This window comes from Sinocyclocheilus anshuiensis, unplaced genomic scaffold, assembly GCF_001515605.1.
Source record: "Sinocyclocheilus anshuiensis isolate Anshui unplaced genomic scaffold, SAMN03320099.WGS_v1.1 scaffold536, whole genome shotgun sequence".
Lineage (NCBI taxonomy): Eukaryota > Metazoa > Chordata > Actinopteri > Cypriniformes > Cyprinidae > Sinocyclocheilus > Sinocyclocheilus anshuiensis.
The window spans coordinates 2,152,302-2,170,101 of record NW_015557179.1 but is presented as its reverse complement, the minus strand read 5'-3'; the positions used below and the strand labels follow the sequence as shown (position 1 = coordinate 2,170,101).

Sequence of the window (17,800 nt, the reverse complement as noted above, 5' to 3'; positions counted from 1 at the left end):
AGGTGCCATGTTGAACTTCCAGTGACCAGTATGAGAGAGTGAGAGCGATAACACCAAATTTAACACACCTGCTCCCCATTCACACCTGAGACCTTGTAACACTAATGAGTCACATGACACCGGGGAGAGAAAATGGCTAATTGGGCCCAATTTGGACATTTTCACTTTGGGGTGTACTCACTTTTGTGGCCAGCGGTTTAAACGTATGGCTGTGTGTTGAGTTATTTTGAGGGGACAGCAAATTTACACTGTTATACAAGCTGTACACTCACTACTTTACATTGTAGCAAAGTGTCATTTCTTCAGTGTTGTCACATGAAAAGATATAATAAAATATTTACAAAAATGTGAGGGGTGTACTCACTTCTGTGAGATACTGTGTGTATATATATATATATATATATATGGATTGCTTAAGACGTTTCACCCTTTCTCTCTTCACAGCACTTTTTACCCAGATGGAAATGTGAGCAGTTTATTCGGCAGGGTGTATTAGAGCACGTCATCTCCTAAAAATAAATAAAGCAGCTGTATTGTGGATAATTTCCTTCACATTAATTTAGATGTTACAGCTTTAAATTTGAGTGATTTGTCTTTTCAGAAAGCACATGTACACAGGTAAAACTTTACTTGGTCACATTCTTTACAGTGGTACATGATGCATTTACAACAGTTTCATCTCCCAACAGTTAGCCAGCTCTTTTAAACAAGATGTACATAAGAGACATCTGCAACACTTAAAATAATTTATATCAAAGTGGACATTAGTGCATCATGATTGACAATGGTGCAATTTCAAGATAGTATTTGTATCAAAACTGTACATTGTGTGAATACTGTGCTTTTGGTTATTGCACCTCAATGGGCATTAAAAAGAATGTCTTATTTTACTAGCAATTATTGAAGCCAACAAATTCACAACAACGCTTGCGGTTTGTACCGTACATCACAGTGAACAATTGAAGGAATGTGTAATAATGTTCTGTCCTTAACAAATGATCAAATCTCATACTACAAAAGTCTTGTTCATTGGTATTTGTTTGCCTCTGCAGAGACCATTAAATTAACGTAACCCTTCGTCCTCTTTATACTCTTGAAAACAGCACGATTTAATACAATATGCTGTTATAGTAACTGTAAGACTTTGCATTATCTGTGCTTTCATTTTAACACTAAGATTGCTTTTACAAAAACACGTTTCGCACCAAAAGACAAAAGTGCACTAGCGCAGTGGTTCCCAACCCTGGTCCTGGAGGCACCCCAACACTGCACATTTTTCATGTCTCCTTTCTCTGACACCAATTTCAGGTCTTGGAGTCTCTACTAATGAGCCGATGACCTGAATCAGGTGTGTTTGATTAAGGAGACATGCAAAACGTGCAGTGTTGGGAACCACTGAACTAGCGGATGGGACTTCACAGTCCAGTACAACAGATAAAGGCTCATAGTGGAGTAAAACAAGTCTAAGCTGTGAGGGATGCTGGGGCGATTTTACATAGCAGTTTATTAAGGGCGATCACTTTCTCCTCCAAGAGGAAGGACTTCTTCTCTGCACTCTTCTGCCTCTGCTCCGTCACCTGAAGAGCCTTCATGAGCTGAGAGTTTTCCACATACAGGTCTTTCAGCAGCAGATCTGACTTGGCATTTTTGGCCAGCTATGTGGTGAAGAGAGATGATTGTCACTATAAAATATCTTTTTATATAAAATAACTTCAGCATACTGATAGAATACAATTACTATTTCTGAAGTTCTTAGTATGTATACTTCAGTATGGATGAAATGCTCAGTTCACCTACATTTGCCAAAATGTGCACCAAGACAGTGTATCCCGCAATGTCAAGAGCTTGGCTGCCTATTTCCAGTGTGAACTTTTACTAGTTGCAGAGCTACCAAAAGTTCACACATTTATACTCAATTAAATGTTCAAATAAACGTACTGTAGATGAGTTTGTTTCTTAATTGGAACAGATTGGGAGAAATGTAGCATTACATCACTTGCTCAAAAATGGATCCTCTGTAGTGAATGGGTGCCGTCAGAATGAGAGGCCAAACAGCTGATAAAAACATTCAAAATAATCCACAAGTAATTCACACGACTCCAGTCTATGAATGAATGTATTGTGAAATGAAAAGCTGTGTTTGTAAGAAACAAATCCATCAAGACAACTTCCACTAAAATAAAAGTCCTCAATACATAATATTGCTTTCTCCAGTGAAGTCATCTCGTTTGAATCAGTAAAGAAATATGCACAGATCAAACACCATTTACAAGCAAAGAGTTCAAAACAGTTCTTAAATATGGCGATGGATTTTGATGTGAGAGGACAACAGAGGATGGACTTTTTCACTGGAGGTAAAATTATAGATAGTTTTAAGTGCCTTAAAGATGGATTTGTTTCTTACAAACAGCTTTTCACTTCACAAGACATGAATTGATGGACTGGAGTCATTATTATGATGTTTTTATCAGCTGTTTGGACTCATTCTGATGGCACCCATTCACTGCAGAGCACGTGATGTAATGATACATTTCTCCAAATCTGTTCCCATGAATAAACAAACTAATCTACATTTTGGATGACCTGAGGGTGATTACATTTTCAGCCAATTTTCATTTTTGGGTGAACTACTCGGTATAAATGATTATTTTGAAGATGATGATACAAACGGTACAGTATGTGGGTTTATGTCATGTGAAATTTTTACTTTATTTCATAATGACTACTAATGTTTCACATACTAAAAACTATAGAAAAAAATAGTAAACATGAAGTATTCAGTAAGCTCGTATTTAGTTTCAAAAATATTTGTATATTTTCTAAATGTGGTTTTTATGCCGTTAGTTTCTGGTTACCTGTTCTTTTAGCTGGTTGACCTTCTCCTGCAGCATGACTCGGGTGTTTTTCAGCTTGGCCTCAACCTCATCCATACGCTCCTGCATACTCGCCATCAATTTCTCATATTGCTCCTGTTGTTTAATTTAATAGTTTGTTAATAAAAATATACTTGAAATATGAGATCAAGGGTGAAAAAAAACAAATGATTCAATGCAAAAATGTATAAGCACTAGCATGTTCACTCCCTGTTCGACTGCCTTAAGATTTTGAAAGTGATGCTGATGTACCTGCTGAAGGCCCATCTGAACGCTGGCCTGCTTGGCCTGAGAGCGAAGCAGATCCTCTAAATCCTGCGTCCTGTGCTGTTGCTCAGCTAGTTGAGTTTGCATATGAGCCAAGTGCTCCCGGGTGCCAGAACCCATCTGTTCCCTTAGTTCCTGCACCTCACGTGCATGCTGGGCCTGGACCAGCGACAGAGTGCTATCTGCCCTTAATGCCTAAACCACAACAAACACACAAAAGTGAGAACAAAAACATTCATAAGGAATACTCAATCAGTGAGAAGTCTGAAAATGATCTCTCCATACCTGTTCATCTGCCTCATGTTTAGCGGTCTCTAGCTCTGCCTGTTCGTTCCTCAGAGTGAGGCACTCATGTGTCAGTCTCTGAAGTTCCAGCTCCTGAGTCTGCAGCTGAGCCACCTAGAAATATAATCCAGCATATCAGAAAGACTTCTGAAGGGTCATATGACACTGAAGACTGGAGTAATGAGTGCTGAAAATGTAGCTTTGCATCACAGGTATAAATGACATTTCAAAAATATATTCAATTACTAATTTTAAAATGTATTAATATTTCACAATATTACCGTTTTTACTGTATCGATCAAATAAATGCATGCTTGATGAGTATAAGAGACTTTGAAATACATTGAAATTCCCTGTAGTGAATACAGAAGAACATTCCTGCAGCTCAAAGAATGGTGCTATCAACCACGAGGTCATGGGATCGATTCATTTTGGATAAAAGCCTCATGTATAAATGTAAATGCATTCCAAAATGTTCTCTAGAAAACAAACAAGGAGCAATTATGGGTAGCTTCTAATTGCATATTGAGAAAAATCCATTGCAAAAGCAATTTGTTGTTCCTGACTAACCTTATCATGAAGTTCCTCGTTTTGTACTCGCAAACCCTTGCACTCCTTTTGCAGAACACTGACTGCCATCTCCTCCTGAAGCCTGTGGGTCTGAAGTAACTGCTCCTTCTCTTTACGCAACTGACGTGTGCTCTCCTCAAGCTCCTGAACCTTGTGTTTTATAACAATATTTACAAGTTATTTTTTATTATTTCTGAATGACTGCAAGTGCGTTTAAAGATGTATAAAGATCTTGGTTGACCTTTTCCTGAGACTGTTGCAGCATCTTCTGATGTGTGGCTGACTCATGGATGTGAACATCCTTTTCTTGCCACATACTCAAGATCTGGGAGTTGAGCTGCTCTATCTGGCTTTCTGATTTGCCAAGTGATTCCTGAAGCTTTTCCAGCTGCAAAAAAACAAAGCACATTTCAGCATAAACATGTTCAGCAGCATCTGAGAAAGAGAGCACAAACTTTTTACCTTCTGGTCTCTGTCTGCCGTTTCCTTCAACAAACGCTCCTTGTCTTGCTCTAGTGCTTGGTATTTCAGAGTCTGACTACTCAATGCAGACTCAACCACCGTCAAATGCTGGAGCTGGAGAAAAACAGCAGTTTCAGCGATTCCTGCCAACTTTGAAATAATTTGTTAATATGTGACCCTGGACCACAAAACCAGTCATAAGGGTCAATTTTTCGAAATTGAGATTTGACATCATCTGAAAGCTGAATAAATAAGCTTTCCATTGATGTATGGTTTGTTAGGATAGCACAATATTCGTCCGAGATACAACTATTTGAAAATCTGGAATCTGAGGGTGCAAAAAAATCAAAATACTGAGAAAATCGACTTTAAAGTTGTCCAAATGAAGTTCTTAGCTATGCATATTACTAATCAAAAATTAAGTTTTAATATATTTACAGTAGGAAATTTACGAAATATCTTCATGGAACATGATCTTTACTTAATATCCTAATGATTTTTGGCATAAAAGAAAAATCAATCATGTTGACCCATACAATGTTTTTTTGGCTATTGCTACAAATACACCCCAGTGACTTAAGACTGGTTTTGTGGTCCAGGGTCACATATATCCTACAAAACGAAACCATACCATCTCCTTGGCTGTTTTAAGCTCCCTCTCTAGAAGCTCCTTCTCTTTCTGCCACTGTTCCTGCAGCTTTAGTGTGTCACTCTTCTGCTGTTGAAGGGTTTCCTGCAGCTGTCTGTAGGACACAGCTGCCTCATCGTTCTCCTGACACACCTGTGCTAGCCTGTCAGTCAGCGTCTGCACTGCTCTCTGATCAGTAGACAGCCGGGAACTTAATTCCGCGTTCTCATTGCTAAGCTGCAGGTTTCTCGCACTGAAGTCAAGCACCTCCTCTCGAAATTTGGTATTCTATGTCAGAGAAATAAAACAATTGTTAGGAGCAGCAATCATTTCGTTTTCATAATGTGGCATTTAACGGAATATTTAACAAGAGAATAAATAAAAAATGAATGAATTGGAACGTAAACAGTGATCTCTTTATAACAGGTGGTTGACATAGAAGGGGGCTTGGTGATGTCATCATTTTAGAGGTGGATCAAATTAAGTATTTTGACGAAATACCAAGAACACAAACTTTTCTTTGGAATAATGTGGACTGCTGAATTTTTTTAGAATAAGACCAGAAATGAGTATTAAGAATAGGGTCTGAATTTAAGATCCATGCTATCAATATTTTTCAAGCACTTACCTCTTTCCGTAGCCTCTCCTCTTCTTCTCGATTCTTCATATATGCTCTCTCCATCTCCTCAAGTTTCCTCCTAAATATAGTGAAGCAGAATATTAGATTTTGCTAAATAAAATGGCAAAATAAAATGCGGATAGTTGACAAGTCAATGATTTCTTTACGTCTTTTTGTTGAGCTCCTCCTCCAGCGACTTGACATCCCGCTGTAAGACAGCAAGCCTGTCTTTCAGTGCACTGTTTTCGGAGGTGACCTCATCAAGTTGAGCCCTAGAATTGGAAACCAAAATATAGAGATCAGCTCTTCATAACAAACGTACCCACCTCTGCACTTTTAGGCAGCTTAGTACAGAAAACAATATAATGTTAGGTACAATTACAAGTTTTGTAGCTAGACTTTAATTTTTTTTGCTAAAGATTAGGGCAGCAAACACAAAAAAGTTATGCTATTAATACAATTAAAAGGATGCAAGGACACTTTCAATCAGCATACATACAGTAACTGTTATTAATAGTGAGACTGCATGCATGTCAGTGGCAATAATATCATTCAGTTAGTGAGATGCAGCATGAGAGGCCTGAAAAATCAAAGCGCATGTCTACGGTTAATGAAATCTCATTGTGTGAAACATACAGGCAAACATTCTTGGACAAACACGGAAGTAGTGAACAGTCAACTCTTGGCATCCATACGGGAGAAACGGCGATTGGATCAATGCAGCAATGGTTAGTCTTGGTCTGTTTCGACGTTCATCTACCAGCTGGAGAACCACAAACCTGTGGGGATTGGCCATCTCTTGTTCTAAAGCCATGACAAGCCCCTCCATCTCCAGAAGCTGTTGTTTCATATGGCTCTTCACGCTTTCAAAGACCTCCTCCATCTGCTGAAGCTCTGTTTGGGAGTCCATCAGTGATTGCTGTAGTTGGTTGGCGGTATTGTCGGCTTCCTCCCTCAGAGAGCACAGCACTCGCTCTTTGTCCTCTAACTGGTTGGTCAAAAGTTGAACCTGACCAGAGAGTTGAGTGACGTTCTTAAACAGGTTTATCTTCAGCTGAACTTCGTTCCAGAGCAAATCTATCTCTTCGGCTTTGGCTTCAAGCTGACGATTGAGTTCCAGCATTTGATTGTCTTTGCTTTGCAGCTCCAGTGCAAGTTTATCTGCGTTCTCTTTGAGTTTGGTAGACTCCGCCTCCATTTCGACAATCTGAGATGAAAGCTGGTCTACAAGTTGTCGGTAGTTAGAGTTCTCTTGTTCAAGATGTCTTGTTTCTTCTTGCTCTGAGTTCAGATGGGCTTGGAGCTGTTCAACCTTACCCTGTTCCACACAAACAGAGACTTGAAGTTTTTGCTCCATCATATGCACTTGATCCCATTCCTCAGAGAGACTATTGACCTGTGTTTGTAGCTGTTTGAGAAGTTCACATTGACCCCTGAGCTCCTCTAGGAGTCGATCCCGCTCCATCTCCACAGCATTTATCTCAGAAGCCTGTCTTGTAAGATCGTCATCTCTGCTTTTCAGTGCCTCGTGCGTTTTGGCCAAGTTTTCTTGAAGCTCCACAAGTTCTTTCTCTTGTTCTCTCAGCTGCATTTGCTGCTTACCAAACGCAGTAGACAGATGACTACTGCTTCCCTGCATCATTTCGATCTCCTTCTGCCAGGTCTCAGATTTGGTCCTCCAGTTCTCCAGCTCTTTAGTCAACTGAGAAACTCTGTCAAGAAGCTCCTCTTCCTTCTCTTTTTCTTTTCCAAGTTTCTCCTTTAGATCTTGAATACTTCTGTCTGTTTCTTTCTGTAGTTGCTCCTTTTGCTTCAGGAGCTCTTGCTTCTTTTCTCTCTCTGCTTTAAGATTTTGCTCTAGCTGAGAGAGCTTATTGCAGAGCTTTCGCTCTTTCTCATTTCTGATTTCCATTTCCTTCTCTTTGGCATTAAGTTCTGAGGTCAAATTCTGGATGAGGGCATCTTGAGCTTTCATGGAAACCGTGTTGTCTTCCAGCTGAAAACACATCTCTTCCAGCTTATCTTCAAGCTGTCTTTGTAGTACGAGCAGCTCCTCTTCAGCCCTGGATGCGAGCTCTACTTGAGCTTCCATGAACTGGATGTGTTCTTCTAGCTTCCTGACCTCCTCCTGGTGTTCCTCCTCCAGTTTCTTCCTTTCCTGTGCCACCCTGCTGCAGATCTGAGCTTGCCCTTCACTCCAGCGCTCGGTGCTGAGGAGACGCTCACGGCGCACCTCCTGTTCCAGCTCCTGTACTCTTGACTCCCACGCACCAACTTCTCTGTGATGCTGCTTGGTTTGCTCCTGCAGACGGCTGCGCTCGAGGTGCAGCTGGTGGAGGAGGCTGCGCTGAGCCTCGCTGTGTTGTGCCTTCATGTGCAATAACTGCTGCTCTGCCTTCTCCCTGGGACACAGCAACATGCTAATATGTCTAAATGTAAATTCATGGCAATGTCATGGATACCAAGGGGGAAAAATCTACTTTCTCCTTACAAGCATGTTGGTTAAGAGGTTGAACTTATAGTTAAACACAGCTGGGTTCAGGATGTCATTTGTACACAGGACACCATCTTAGATATAACAAAGGTCTATATGAAGCATTCATATTACTTTTCATTGAAAAGCATATAAATTGTACCATATTTTTTAGAATATGTCATTTTTTATCATCTGAAATATACTGTGTGACTAATTTCAAAGCGACTTATATAATGAAATTAAAATGTTAAATTTCAGTTTCGCTTTAAATTTGTTTAGGCTTGCCATTTATAGTCAATATTATTTGCCATTATAAATTTAGTTTAATATTTAAAATTTTTTATTCCTGTTTTTTTTCCCTGAATACAGTTAAGTTTAAAGGATTTGTTGTGGAGTCAGTGGAACTAAAATACTAAAAATAGTGTTCATAATGTTTGTAAACTTTTTTCTTTTTTTTTTAGTATTTTACATTATTTCTGAATGTAGTAATAAAATGTGACTTACACACCAATGTATTATTTGTGGCTTTTTTTCTCTCAGCAATGCAATTTTGGCAATAGGGTGAATCTCACCAAGCCTGTCAAGAACTTTCATATCATTTTAGGACCACTGCAATTTTTGGCATCATTAATTTTCTTTCTTTTTCTTTTTTTTAAACAACAATTAAGCACATTTCTCATTAATTCTCATTACTATAATGCATTCAGATGTTTTTATTATGAGTGGTTTTTAAATTCCCATTGTATTCAATGGTGATTCCCATTAAATTCATCATACTGTAAAACATTATTTTTAACATTACTGTAAAAATGTTTGACTTTTTTTAAGTCATCAATTAAACTCAATACAACCAAATACTACCTACTATAATGCATTAACACATTTAGAATCAAAATAATATTTTTTTTCCACATTACAGTAAACAGAATGAAATACTTTTGTATTACTGAAATGAGAATTATTAGAAAATAAATATTGTAATTTGCTTGTTTGTTTGTTTAAGAGAAATCACCCGGACATATTTGACAGGTTTACAGTGACAGAAAATAATATACGGTTTCTGTATTTTATTCTATCACTAAACAGTCCTAAAGACCGTCTCAGCACTGACAAGCCATTCGCCTTCTCACATGGTAGCTCATTTCTTTTTTTAATATGTAAGACTAATGTCTACAATGGATGAGCTGCACATAATCCCATACCAGATCGTTTGAGCGACACTAACCTAACAAGCAGCACTTCCTGGTCCATCTTGAGCTTGAGTTCTGCCTCTAGCTGATCTTTCTCTGAGGTGAGGCGCAGCACGATGTTACTGATCTCACGAGCGTAGTTCTGCTCCAGTTCTGCCTGTTCTCGCTGAATTCTCCGCTCTAGCTCTGGACCCCAGGCTCCTCCTGAAGTCTTACCCCTCAGCTCTGCTTCCAGCCGCTCAACAGCCTGACGCATTTTCTCTGCCCGCTCCTCTGCCTGAGCCTTCAGGTCCTCCAACTCACTGATCTCTATCTTAAAGCTCTGCGAGATGTCCTTCCGCTCAACCTCCATATTCTGCCGCATCAGATCCATACGGCGCTCATAGAAATTCACCTGTTGAAACAAAATTAAGACCATAAATCACTTCCTCTCTACAGTAAGGTTTTGTTTACAAAATTTGTGTTGCCAGTTGCAATAGTGTAACAGTCGGGTTCTGGAAGTAAAAATCCCATTAATCACTGTTGTACTCTATAAGGTTTTAACTGGTACCTGGTAACATTGTATGTCTAGGAGCATTTGCACATCTTAGCTGTTCCCCTTAGCTCTGAATGTTTGAATCTAAAATGAATCTAAACTCATTTGCAAAGGGTACTTGTAGCAAACCTATTTCATGTTTCCATACTATACCCGTACCTTAGTCTCCAGCTGGATCTTCAAGTCCTGGACCTCACGCTCGTATTTCTCTTTCATCTGCTCCATGGCCAGTTCTGTCTCGATGCTCACAGTGGGAGCCAAACTCTCCAAGGAACCCAATACTGAGGAGACACACCAAACTAGCATGACCCATGTGTTTGGATATTCCATAGGGAAAGCATAACTTTTGTAACTTTTTTAAATCCTCACCATTCTTGTCAGTGACTTGGAGCTTTTTTCTGACCTGAGGAGATGTACCTTTCTTCATTTCTGGATCATCTGCAGCAGAACAAAACAGATATGATGAGTTGTTCATTCAACAGTTTACTAGGTTAAGGTACATAAACTTGGGTATAGCATGAAAGAGATACGTGAGATCTAGAAAGGTAAACTTGATGACTAATATTCAAAATATTTGTTAAATTCACCAGAATCTGATTCGGTGGTTAATGCTCTTCGGCTTGACCAGTCATGACCAGACAGGCTGCTCCTGGATCGTCTGGCTCTCCTTCCTGAGCCCTGAGTTTTCAACAACTCCAGCTCTGAGTGTAACTCGTCATTCCTGTCCTGCAGCTCCTGTATTTAGTGGGGCGGAGACAACAGGGTCATTTACACAAGTAAAACGATTTTTTTTCTTCATTTCCTGAAACAAAGATATTGTAATGCAGAGGTGAAACATGTACTTTCTTTGCCACAAACATCACCAAATGGAACTGCACAAATTACAAATGGCTTACTTATAAGACACCCCAGGTGAATAGGGTAAAAAAAAAAAAGATAAATCGCCATACTTCCCCCAGTTGATTGATTACATTACGATTTGCAAACATTTTTTGCAAACTTTTATTTCAAGTTTTCTAAAATATCGATATGCAAATGAGGCATTATATAATTAAATAATTAAATATTCACTAATTTGCATACATTTCCAAAACAGAAATCTAAACACTGGATAAAGCCAGGTTCAAAATTATTGTTTCATTTTGTTGACAGTAGAGTTTTTACAGTAGAGTTTAAGGTTTTTACAGAAAGGATTTTGGATCTGTTTTTATCATTCCATAAATCAAAAAATACTGTCAAAAGCCAGAAAAATATATATTTTCACCATGTTTTTAGGAATAAAATGTATAAAATCAAAGAAAATTATATACACATCTTGGTAAAATCCGTTAAAACTGTAAAGTTTGGTGAACGTGCTAATGAAGTGGAAAAGAAATGGAAAAAAAACTGTTTTGAGAAAACTGCCTTTAAATATACATATTGACACAAATAGATAAAGTGCAATAAAATAAACACTTAAGTGTATTTTGAATGTTTTCTTTCCACCAGCCAAATCATGTCAAATAGCACAAAAATCTCAAAACTGACCAGGGCATGAAAAAACAATGTTTTTTTTAATGGGATTTTTTTTGAATGGTTCCCAGGTGGTTACTTACTGGCTCAATTCAAAAGAGCAAAACTAATGGCACAATAGTGCAACACCTCAAAAAGTTGCACAATTAAAGATGTCATTTAAAGCACCATGAATTATAGGATAGCTAGCATAATGGCCAAACAATGACATTTAAATACAATGCACAATGACAGGGTTCTGGACTGACTTCACCATTCACTCCAGACAAAATATCCACCAAACCTACACAGGCATGCTCATACCCTGCATTGCTGCTCGTACTCCTTAAAGATCTCTGAGAAGTGCTCTTCTTGATTCAGCAGTCCTGTACCATTTGGATCGAGGCCACCATACTGTTCAGTAAAACAAGCATTGATCAGTTATCATTATTGTTCTCAGAGAATAGAGACCTCATAAAGGATATGATTTACAGCAATTTAACGACATATAGACATCTCACCTTGTCCTGCAGCAGATGATCTAGATCCTTCTGTAGTTTAGAGATGGTGCTCTCGGCTTCAGACAGCTTCTCCTTCAGGACGCTGACCTCCTCCTCCAAACGACTGTTCTCCTGTAACACACAGCGAGAGCTATTTAACCTGACACCGCACTGACATGCTCGAAGAAACATACACCTCTAACCATGACAGATCACCTCTTCATTAAGTCCTGTTCTGTAGCTAAGAGCAAAATCATCATGAAATTTAAGTCAGAGTGATTGCAAGAGAATTAAATGAGGGATGGTGAGGAAATTGTACTACAATGCAAACATTCTTTAGATACAGTTATGGCATTTTCAATATAATTTCTCAACTTGAATGTTCAATGGCAAATTACACAACTGTGGGATTTATATCTTGGTGAAATAAGATATTGTGAAATAATACAGAAATTTTAAATAATTGTTTTCCATTTTAGTACATTTGAAAATGTCATTTATTCCTGTGATGGCAAAGCTGAATTTTCAGCAGCCACCAATGTTAAAAAATAGTTAATACTGTTCAATGTTAATATCAATATTTAAAACAGCTGCAACTTAATATTTTTTGGACACTGTGATTTTTTTTTTTTTTCAGGATTCTTTGAAGAATTGAAAGTTAAAAAAATATATATATAAAACTTCTGACCCAAACATTTAACCTCTTAACTGTCACGCCACCCCCCCCCTCTTTTGAACAGACGTGAAAGTGCACTATTCAAACTTAAATTGTTATAATTCATGAACGCTTTTGAATACAGACCTAAGGTTGATCTCTTTTTAAAGAAGACAATGAGCAGATTATTGCAGAAGTGTGATTTATTTTTTTTATTATAAAAAAAAAAATGAAAGCATAAAAATGTATAGAAAAATTGAGGTTCCTATGCAATTTTGTTTAGGCGTTATACCACAAGGTCCTCCAACTCACTGATCTCTATCTTAAAGCTCTGCGAGATGTCCTTCCGCTCAACCTCCATATTCTGCCGCATCAGATCCATACGGCGCTCATAGAAATTCACCTGTTGAAACAAAATTAAGACCATAAATCACTTCCTCTCTACAGTAAGGTTTTGTTTACAAAATTTGTGTTGCCAGTTGCAATAGTGTAACAGTCGGGTTCTGGAAGTAAAAATCCCATTAATCACTGTTGTACTCTATAAGGTTTTAACTGGTACCTGGTAACATTGTATGTCTAGGAGCATTTGCACATCTTAGCTGTTCCCCTTAGCTCTGAATGTTTGAATCTAAAATGAATCTAAACTCATTTGCAAAGGGTACTTGTAGCAAACCTATTTCATGTTTCCATACTATACCCGTACCTTAGTCTCCAGCTGGATCTTCAAGTCCTGGACCTCACGCTCGTATTTCTCTTTCATCTGCTCCATGGCCAGTTCTGTCTCGATGCTCACAGTGGGAGCCAAACTCTCCAAGGAACCCAATACTGAGGAGACACACCAAACTAGCATGACCCATGTGTTTGGATATTCCATAGGGAAAGCATAACTTTTGTAACTTTTTTAAATCCTCACCATTCTTGTCAGTGACTTGGAGCTTTTTTCTGACCTGAGGAGATGTACCTTTCTTCATTTCTGGATCATCTGCAGCAGAACAAAACAGATATGATGAGTTGTTCATTCAACAGTTTACTAGGTTAAGGTACATAAACTTGGGTATAGCATGAAAGAGATACGTGAGATCTAGAAAGGTAAACTTGATGACTAATATTCAAAATATTTGTTAAATTCACCAGAATCTGATTCGGTGGTTAATGCTCTTCGGCTTGACCAGTCATGACCAGACAGGCTGCTCCTGGATCGTCTGGCTCTCCTTCCTGAGCCCTGAGTTTTCAACAACTCCAGCTCTGAGTGTAACTCGTCATTCCTGTCCTGCAGCTCCTGTATTTAGTGGGGCGGAGACAACAGGGTCATTTACACAAGTAAAACGATTTTTTTTCTTCATTTCCTGAAACAAAGATATTGTAATGCAGAGGTGAAACATGTACTTTCTTTGCCACAAACATCACCAAATGGAACTGCACAAATTACAAATGGCTTACTTATAAGACACCCCAGGTGAATAGGGTAAAAAAAAAAAAGATAAATCGCCATACTTCCCCCAGTTGATTGATTACATTACGATTTGCAAACATTTTTTGCAAACTTTTATTTCAAGTTTTCTAAAATATCGATATGCAAATGAGGCATTATATAATTAAATAATTAAATATTCACTAATTTGCATACATTTCCAAAACAGAAATCTAAACACTGGATAAAGCCAGGTTCAAAATTATTGTTTCATTTTGTTGACAGTAGAGTTTTTACAGTAGAGTTTAAGGTTTTTACAGAAAGGATTTTGGATCTGTTTTTATCATTCCATAAATCAAAAAATACTGTCAAAAGCCAGAAAAATATATATTTTCACCATGTTTTTAGGAATAAAATGTATAAAATCAAAGAAAATTATATACACATCTTGGTAAAATCCGTTAAAACTGTAAAGTTTGGTGAACGTGCTAATGAAGTGGAAAAGAAATGGAAAAAAAACTGTTTTGAGAAAACTGCCTTTAAATATACATATTGACACAAATAGATAAAGTGCAATAAAATAAACACTTAAGTGTATTTTGAATGTTTTCTTTCCACCAGCCAAATCATGTCAAATAGCACAAAAATCTCAAAACTGACCAGGGCATGAAAAAACAATGTTTTTTTTAATGGGATTTTTTTTGAATGGTTCCCAGGTGGTTACTTACTGGCTCAATTCAAAAGAGCAAAACTAATGGCACAATAGTGCAACACCTCAAAAAGTTGCACAATTAAAGATGTCATTTAAAGCACCATGAATTATAGGATAGCTAGCATAATGGCCAAACAATGACATTTAAATACAATGCACAATGACAGGGTTCTGGACTGACTTCACCATTCACTCCAGACAAAATATCCACCAAACCTACACAGGCATGCTCATACCCTGCATTGCTGCTCGTACTCCTTAAAGATCTCTGAGAAGTGCTCTTCTTGATTCAGCAGTCCTGTACCATTTGGATCGAGGCCACCATACTGTTCAGTAAAACAAGCATTGATCAGTTATCATTATTGTTCTCAGAGAATAGAGACCTCATAAAGGATATGATTTACAGCAATTTAACGACATATAGACATCTCACCTTGTCCTGCAGCAGATGATCTAGATCCTTCTGTAGTTTAGAGATGGTGCTCTCGGCTTCAGACAGCTTCTCCTTCAGGACGCTGACCTCCTCCTCCAAACGACTGTTCTCCTGTAACACACAGCGAGAGCTATTTAACCTGACACCGCACTGACATGCTCGAAGAAACATACACCTCTAACCATGACAGATCACCTCTTCATTAAGTCCTGTTCTGTAGCTAAGAGCAAAATCATCATGAAATTTAAGTCAGAGTGATTGCAAGAGAATTAAATGAGGGATGGTGAGGAAATTGTACTACAATGCAAACATTCTTTAGATACAGTTATGGCATTTTCAATATAATTTCTCAACTTGAATGTTCAATGGCAAATTACACAACTGTGGGATTTATATCTTGGTGAAATAAGATATTGTGAAATAATACAGAAATTTTAAATAATTGTTTTCCATTTTAGTACATTTGAAAATGTCATTTATTCCTGTGATGGCAAAGCTGAATTTTCAGCAGCCACCAATGTTAAAAAATAGTTAATAGTTAATATCATTAATATCAATATTTAAAACAGCTGCAACTTAATATTTTTTGGACACTGTGATTTTTTTTGATTCTTTGAATTCTTTGAAGAATTGAAAGTTAAAAAAATATATATATAAAACTTCTGACCCAAACATTTAACCTCTTAACTGTCACGCCACCCCCCCCCTCTTTTGAACAGACGTGAAAGTGCACTATTCAAACTTAAATTGTTATAATTCATGAACGCTTTTGAATACAGACCTAAGGTTGATCTCTTTTTAAAGAAGACAATGAGCAGATTATTGCAGAAGTGTGATTTATTTTTTTTATTATAAAAAAAAAAATGAAAGCATAAAAATGTATAGAAAAATTGAGGTTCCTATGCAATTTTGTTTAGGCGTTATACCACAAACAGCCACCGGGTGCCATCCAAACGCCATAGATTTTTTTTATGCGTTTTTCTGTCACAAATGTATACATTTCTCTTTCAGTATTACTTCTATCACAAAATAACCACCAAATATGAAATCTTGAGACTCAGACCTTTCCGACGATATGTATTTTGTCAAGATTATAAAAGGTTTTGATTCCAAAAGACATTTTGTAATATGACACCCCGCACTAAAGGGGAGGAGCCCAATAAAAGATATTAAAGTACCATTTCTATGGTAACGCAATGCCCAATTTCAAAATGGTTTGCAGAGGATGAATTTTGAGGTTGTAAGCTTTCAAATTATGTATAATTTATGATGATTACTAAAACAATTGATAGGGAAAAAGCAAACGAAAAAAAATTTTTTGTGACAAAGGTCAGAACTCCTGTTATGAAGTATATGTTTTGAGGTGCACTCTTGTCATAAATTAATCTATTACTATTCCTACATAATTTTTAACAACAAACAGTGGTAAAATATCTATTTAGGAGTCTTAGACCTTTCCAAAGATATATAGTTTGCCATGATTTGATTAGGATTTAATCATAATATATTGAAGTAAACTTAGGCGTCCCGCTAGCAGGACGGTGACAGTTAAGGGGTTAAACAGTAGTGTATTTTAAGTGCCAAGACCTAACAGAATATTGCTACTTAATAATAATAATAATGTCAGTGGTTACCTTAGCAGCAGTGCAAATGTCCTCCTGAAGGCTAACGTCCTGAGCCCTGAGCAGTTCTAGCTCCTCCTGGAGTCTCTTCCGCTCCTTCTCTACCTGTTCTAGAAGCACCTCACTTTCATACTCTGATTCGCTCCTCAGTACCGTAAGTTTATCCCGGAACTCCTGCTCCAAACCCCTGCATCAAAGAAACAAACAAAAACTAAAAAAAGAGACCGTGACACTGTAGAGCACGTGTATGCGTCTTCATCAGATGTGATTACATACTGACTAGAGGAGAGCAGCCGTACTTGATTTTCGACTCATTGAGAGACTCCATTGTTGCATGGCGATCATCCACCTCTCTGACCAGCTGTAGGTTGCGGCGATCAGCCAGTTCTAGGTCTGCCTTGGCTTTGTCCCTCTCCTGACAGGTCTGGTCTGCCACGACTCTACAGAGTTGGAACACAAATCCACAACAGCATGAGAAGATCATTCATTCTGATGTACATTTTGTCTTTTGCATGGTTAACACCAGCCAATATTACAGCAAAATATTACTGGACATTTTGTGACAGGACGTTTTGTGAAAAAAATACAGATCAATAACACTCACTGTAAATAGTTTATCTCATTCTTGTAGGAGACCAGAGCAGCCTGATGGATGCCATTCCCACTGACCAGCAACTCATTGTCCAGTGCCAGAGTGAGTTCAGCCAGACACAAACGCTCCTCCAGAGAGAAGTCCAGAGTCTGTATCCAGGTTCAGAATAAAAAACAATTCATGCCATGGTTTATAGAAAAAAAATGCCATTACTCTTGATCCACTTTTATGCGAACATTACTTAATTTTAAATACAGCAGATTATAGTTTGTCAGTGTTTAAAGGGGTCATATGATGTTGCTAAAAAGAACATTATTTTGTGTATTTGGTGTAATGAAATGTGTTTATGCGGTTTAAGGTTAAACACTGTTACACAAAAAACACATTATTGTTTCTCCTCTATACCCACCTTTCTGAAACGCGTCGATTTTTACAAAGCTCATCGGTCTGAAAAGCGAGGTGTGCTCTGATTGGCCAGC

At 37.8% G+C, this 17,800-nt stretch overlaps 1 protein-coding gene and 1 pseudogene across 1 annotated transcript in view; one reads left to right on the top strand and one right to left on the bottom strand.

Annotated features, from left to right (window-relative positions):
- The window catches only part of LOC107678515 (DNA replication complex GINS protein PSF1-like), a 3,461-nt pseudogene extending 2,274 nt beyond the window's left edge, over window positions 1–1,187 (top strand).
- A 153-nt stretch (window positions 1,188–1,340) lies between these two features.
- ninl (ninein-like) overlaps window positions 1,341–17,800 on the bottom strand; it is a 33,221-nt gene continuing 16,761 nt past the window's right edge. Inside the window, 19 exon segments of the mRNA XM_016473911.1 lie at window positions 1,341–1,655; window positions 2,856–2,969; window positions 3,126–3,335; window positions 3,426–3,539; window positions 3,996–4,145; window positions 4,237–4,383; window positions 4,458–4,571; window positions 5,089–5,373; window positions 5,714–5,783; window positions 5,872–5,976; window positions 9,406–9,764; window positions 13,255–13,376; window positions 13,465–13,533; window positions 13,683–13,830; window positions 14,911–15,000; window positions 15,108–15,218; window positions 16,742–16,916; window positions 17,029–17,169; window positions 17,334–17,470. Of these exon segments, the coding sequence (XP_016329397.1) occupies window positions 1,464–1,655; window positions 2,856–2,969; window positions 3,126–3,335; window positions 3,426–3,539; window positions 3,996–4,145; window positions 4,237–4,383; window positions 4,458–4,571; window positions 5,089–5,373; window positions 5,714–5,783; window positions 5,872–5,976; window positions 9,406–9,764; window positions 13,255–13,376; window positions 13,465–13,533; window positions 13,683–13,830; window positions 14,911–15,000; window positions 15,108–15,218; window positions 16,742–16,916; window positions 17,029–17,169; window positions 17,334–17,470 (2,853 nt within the window). The 3' untranslated portion in view covers window positions 1,341–1,463.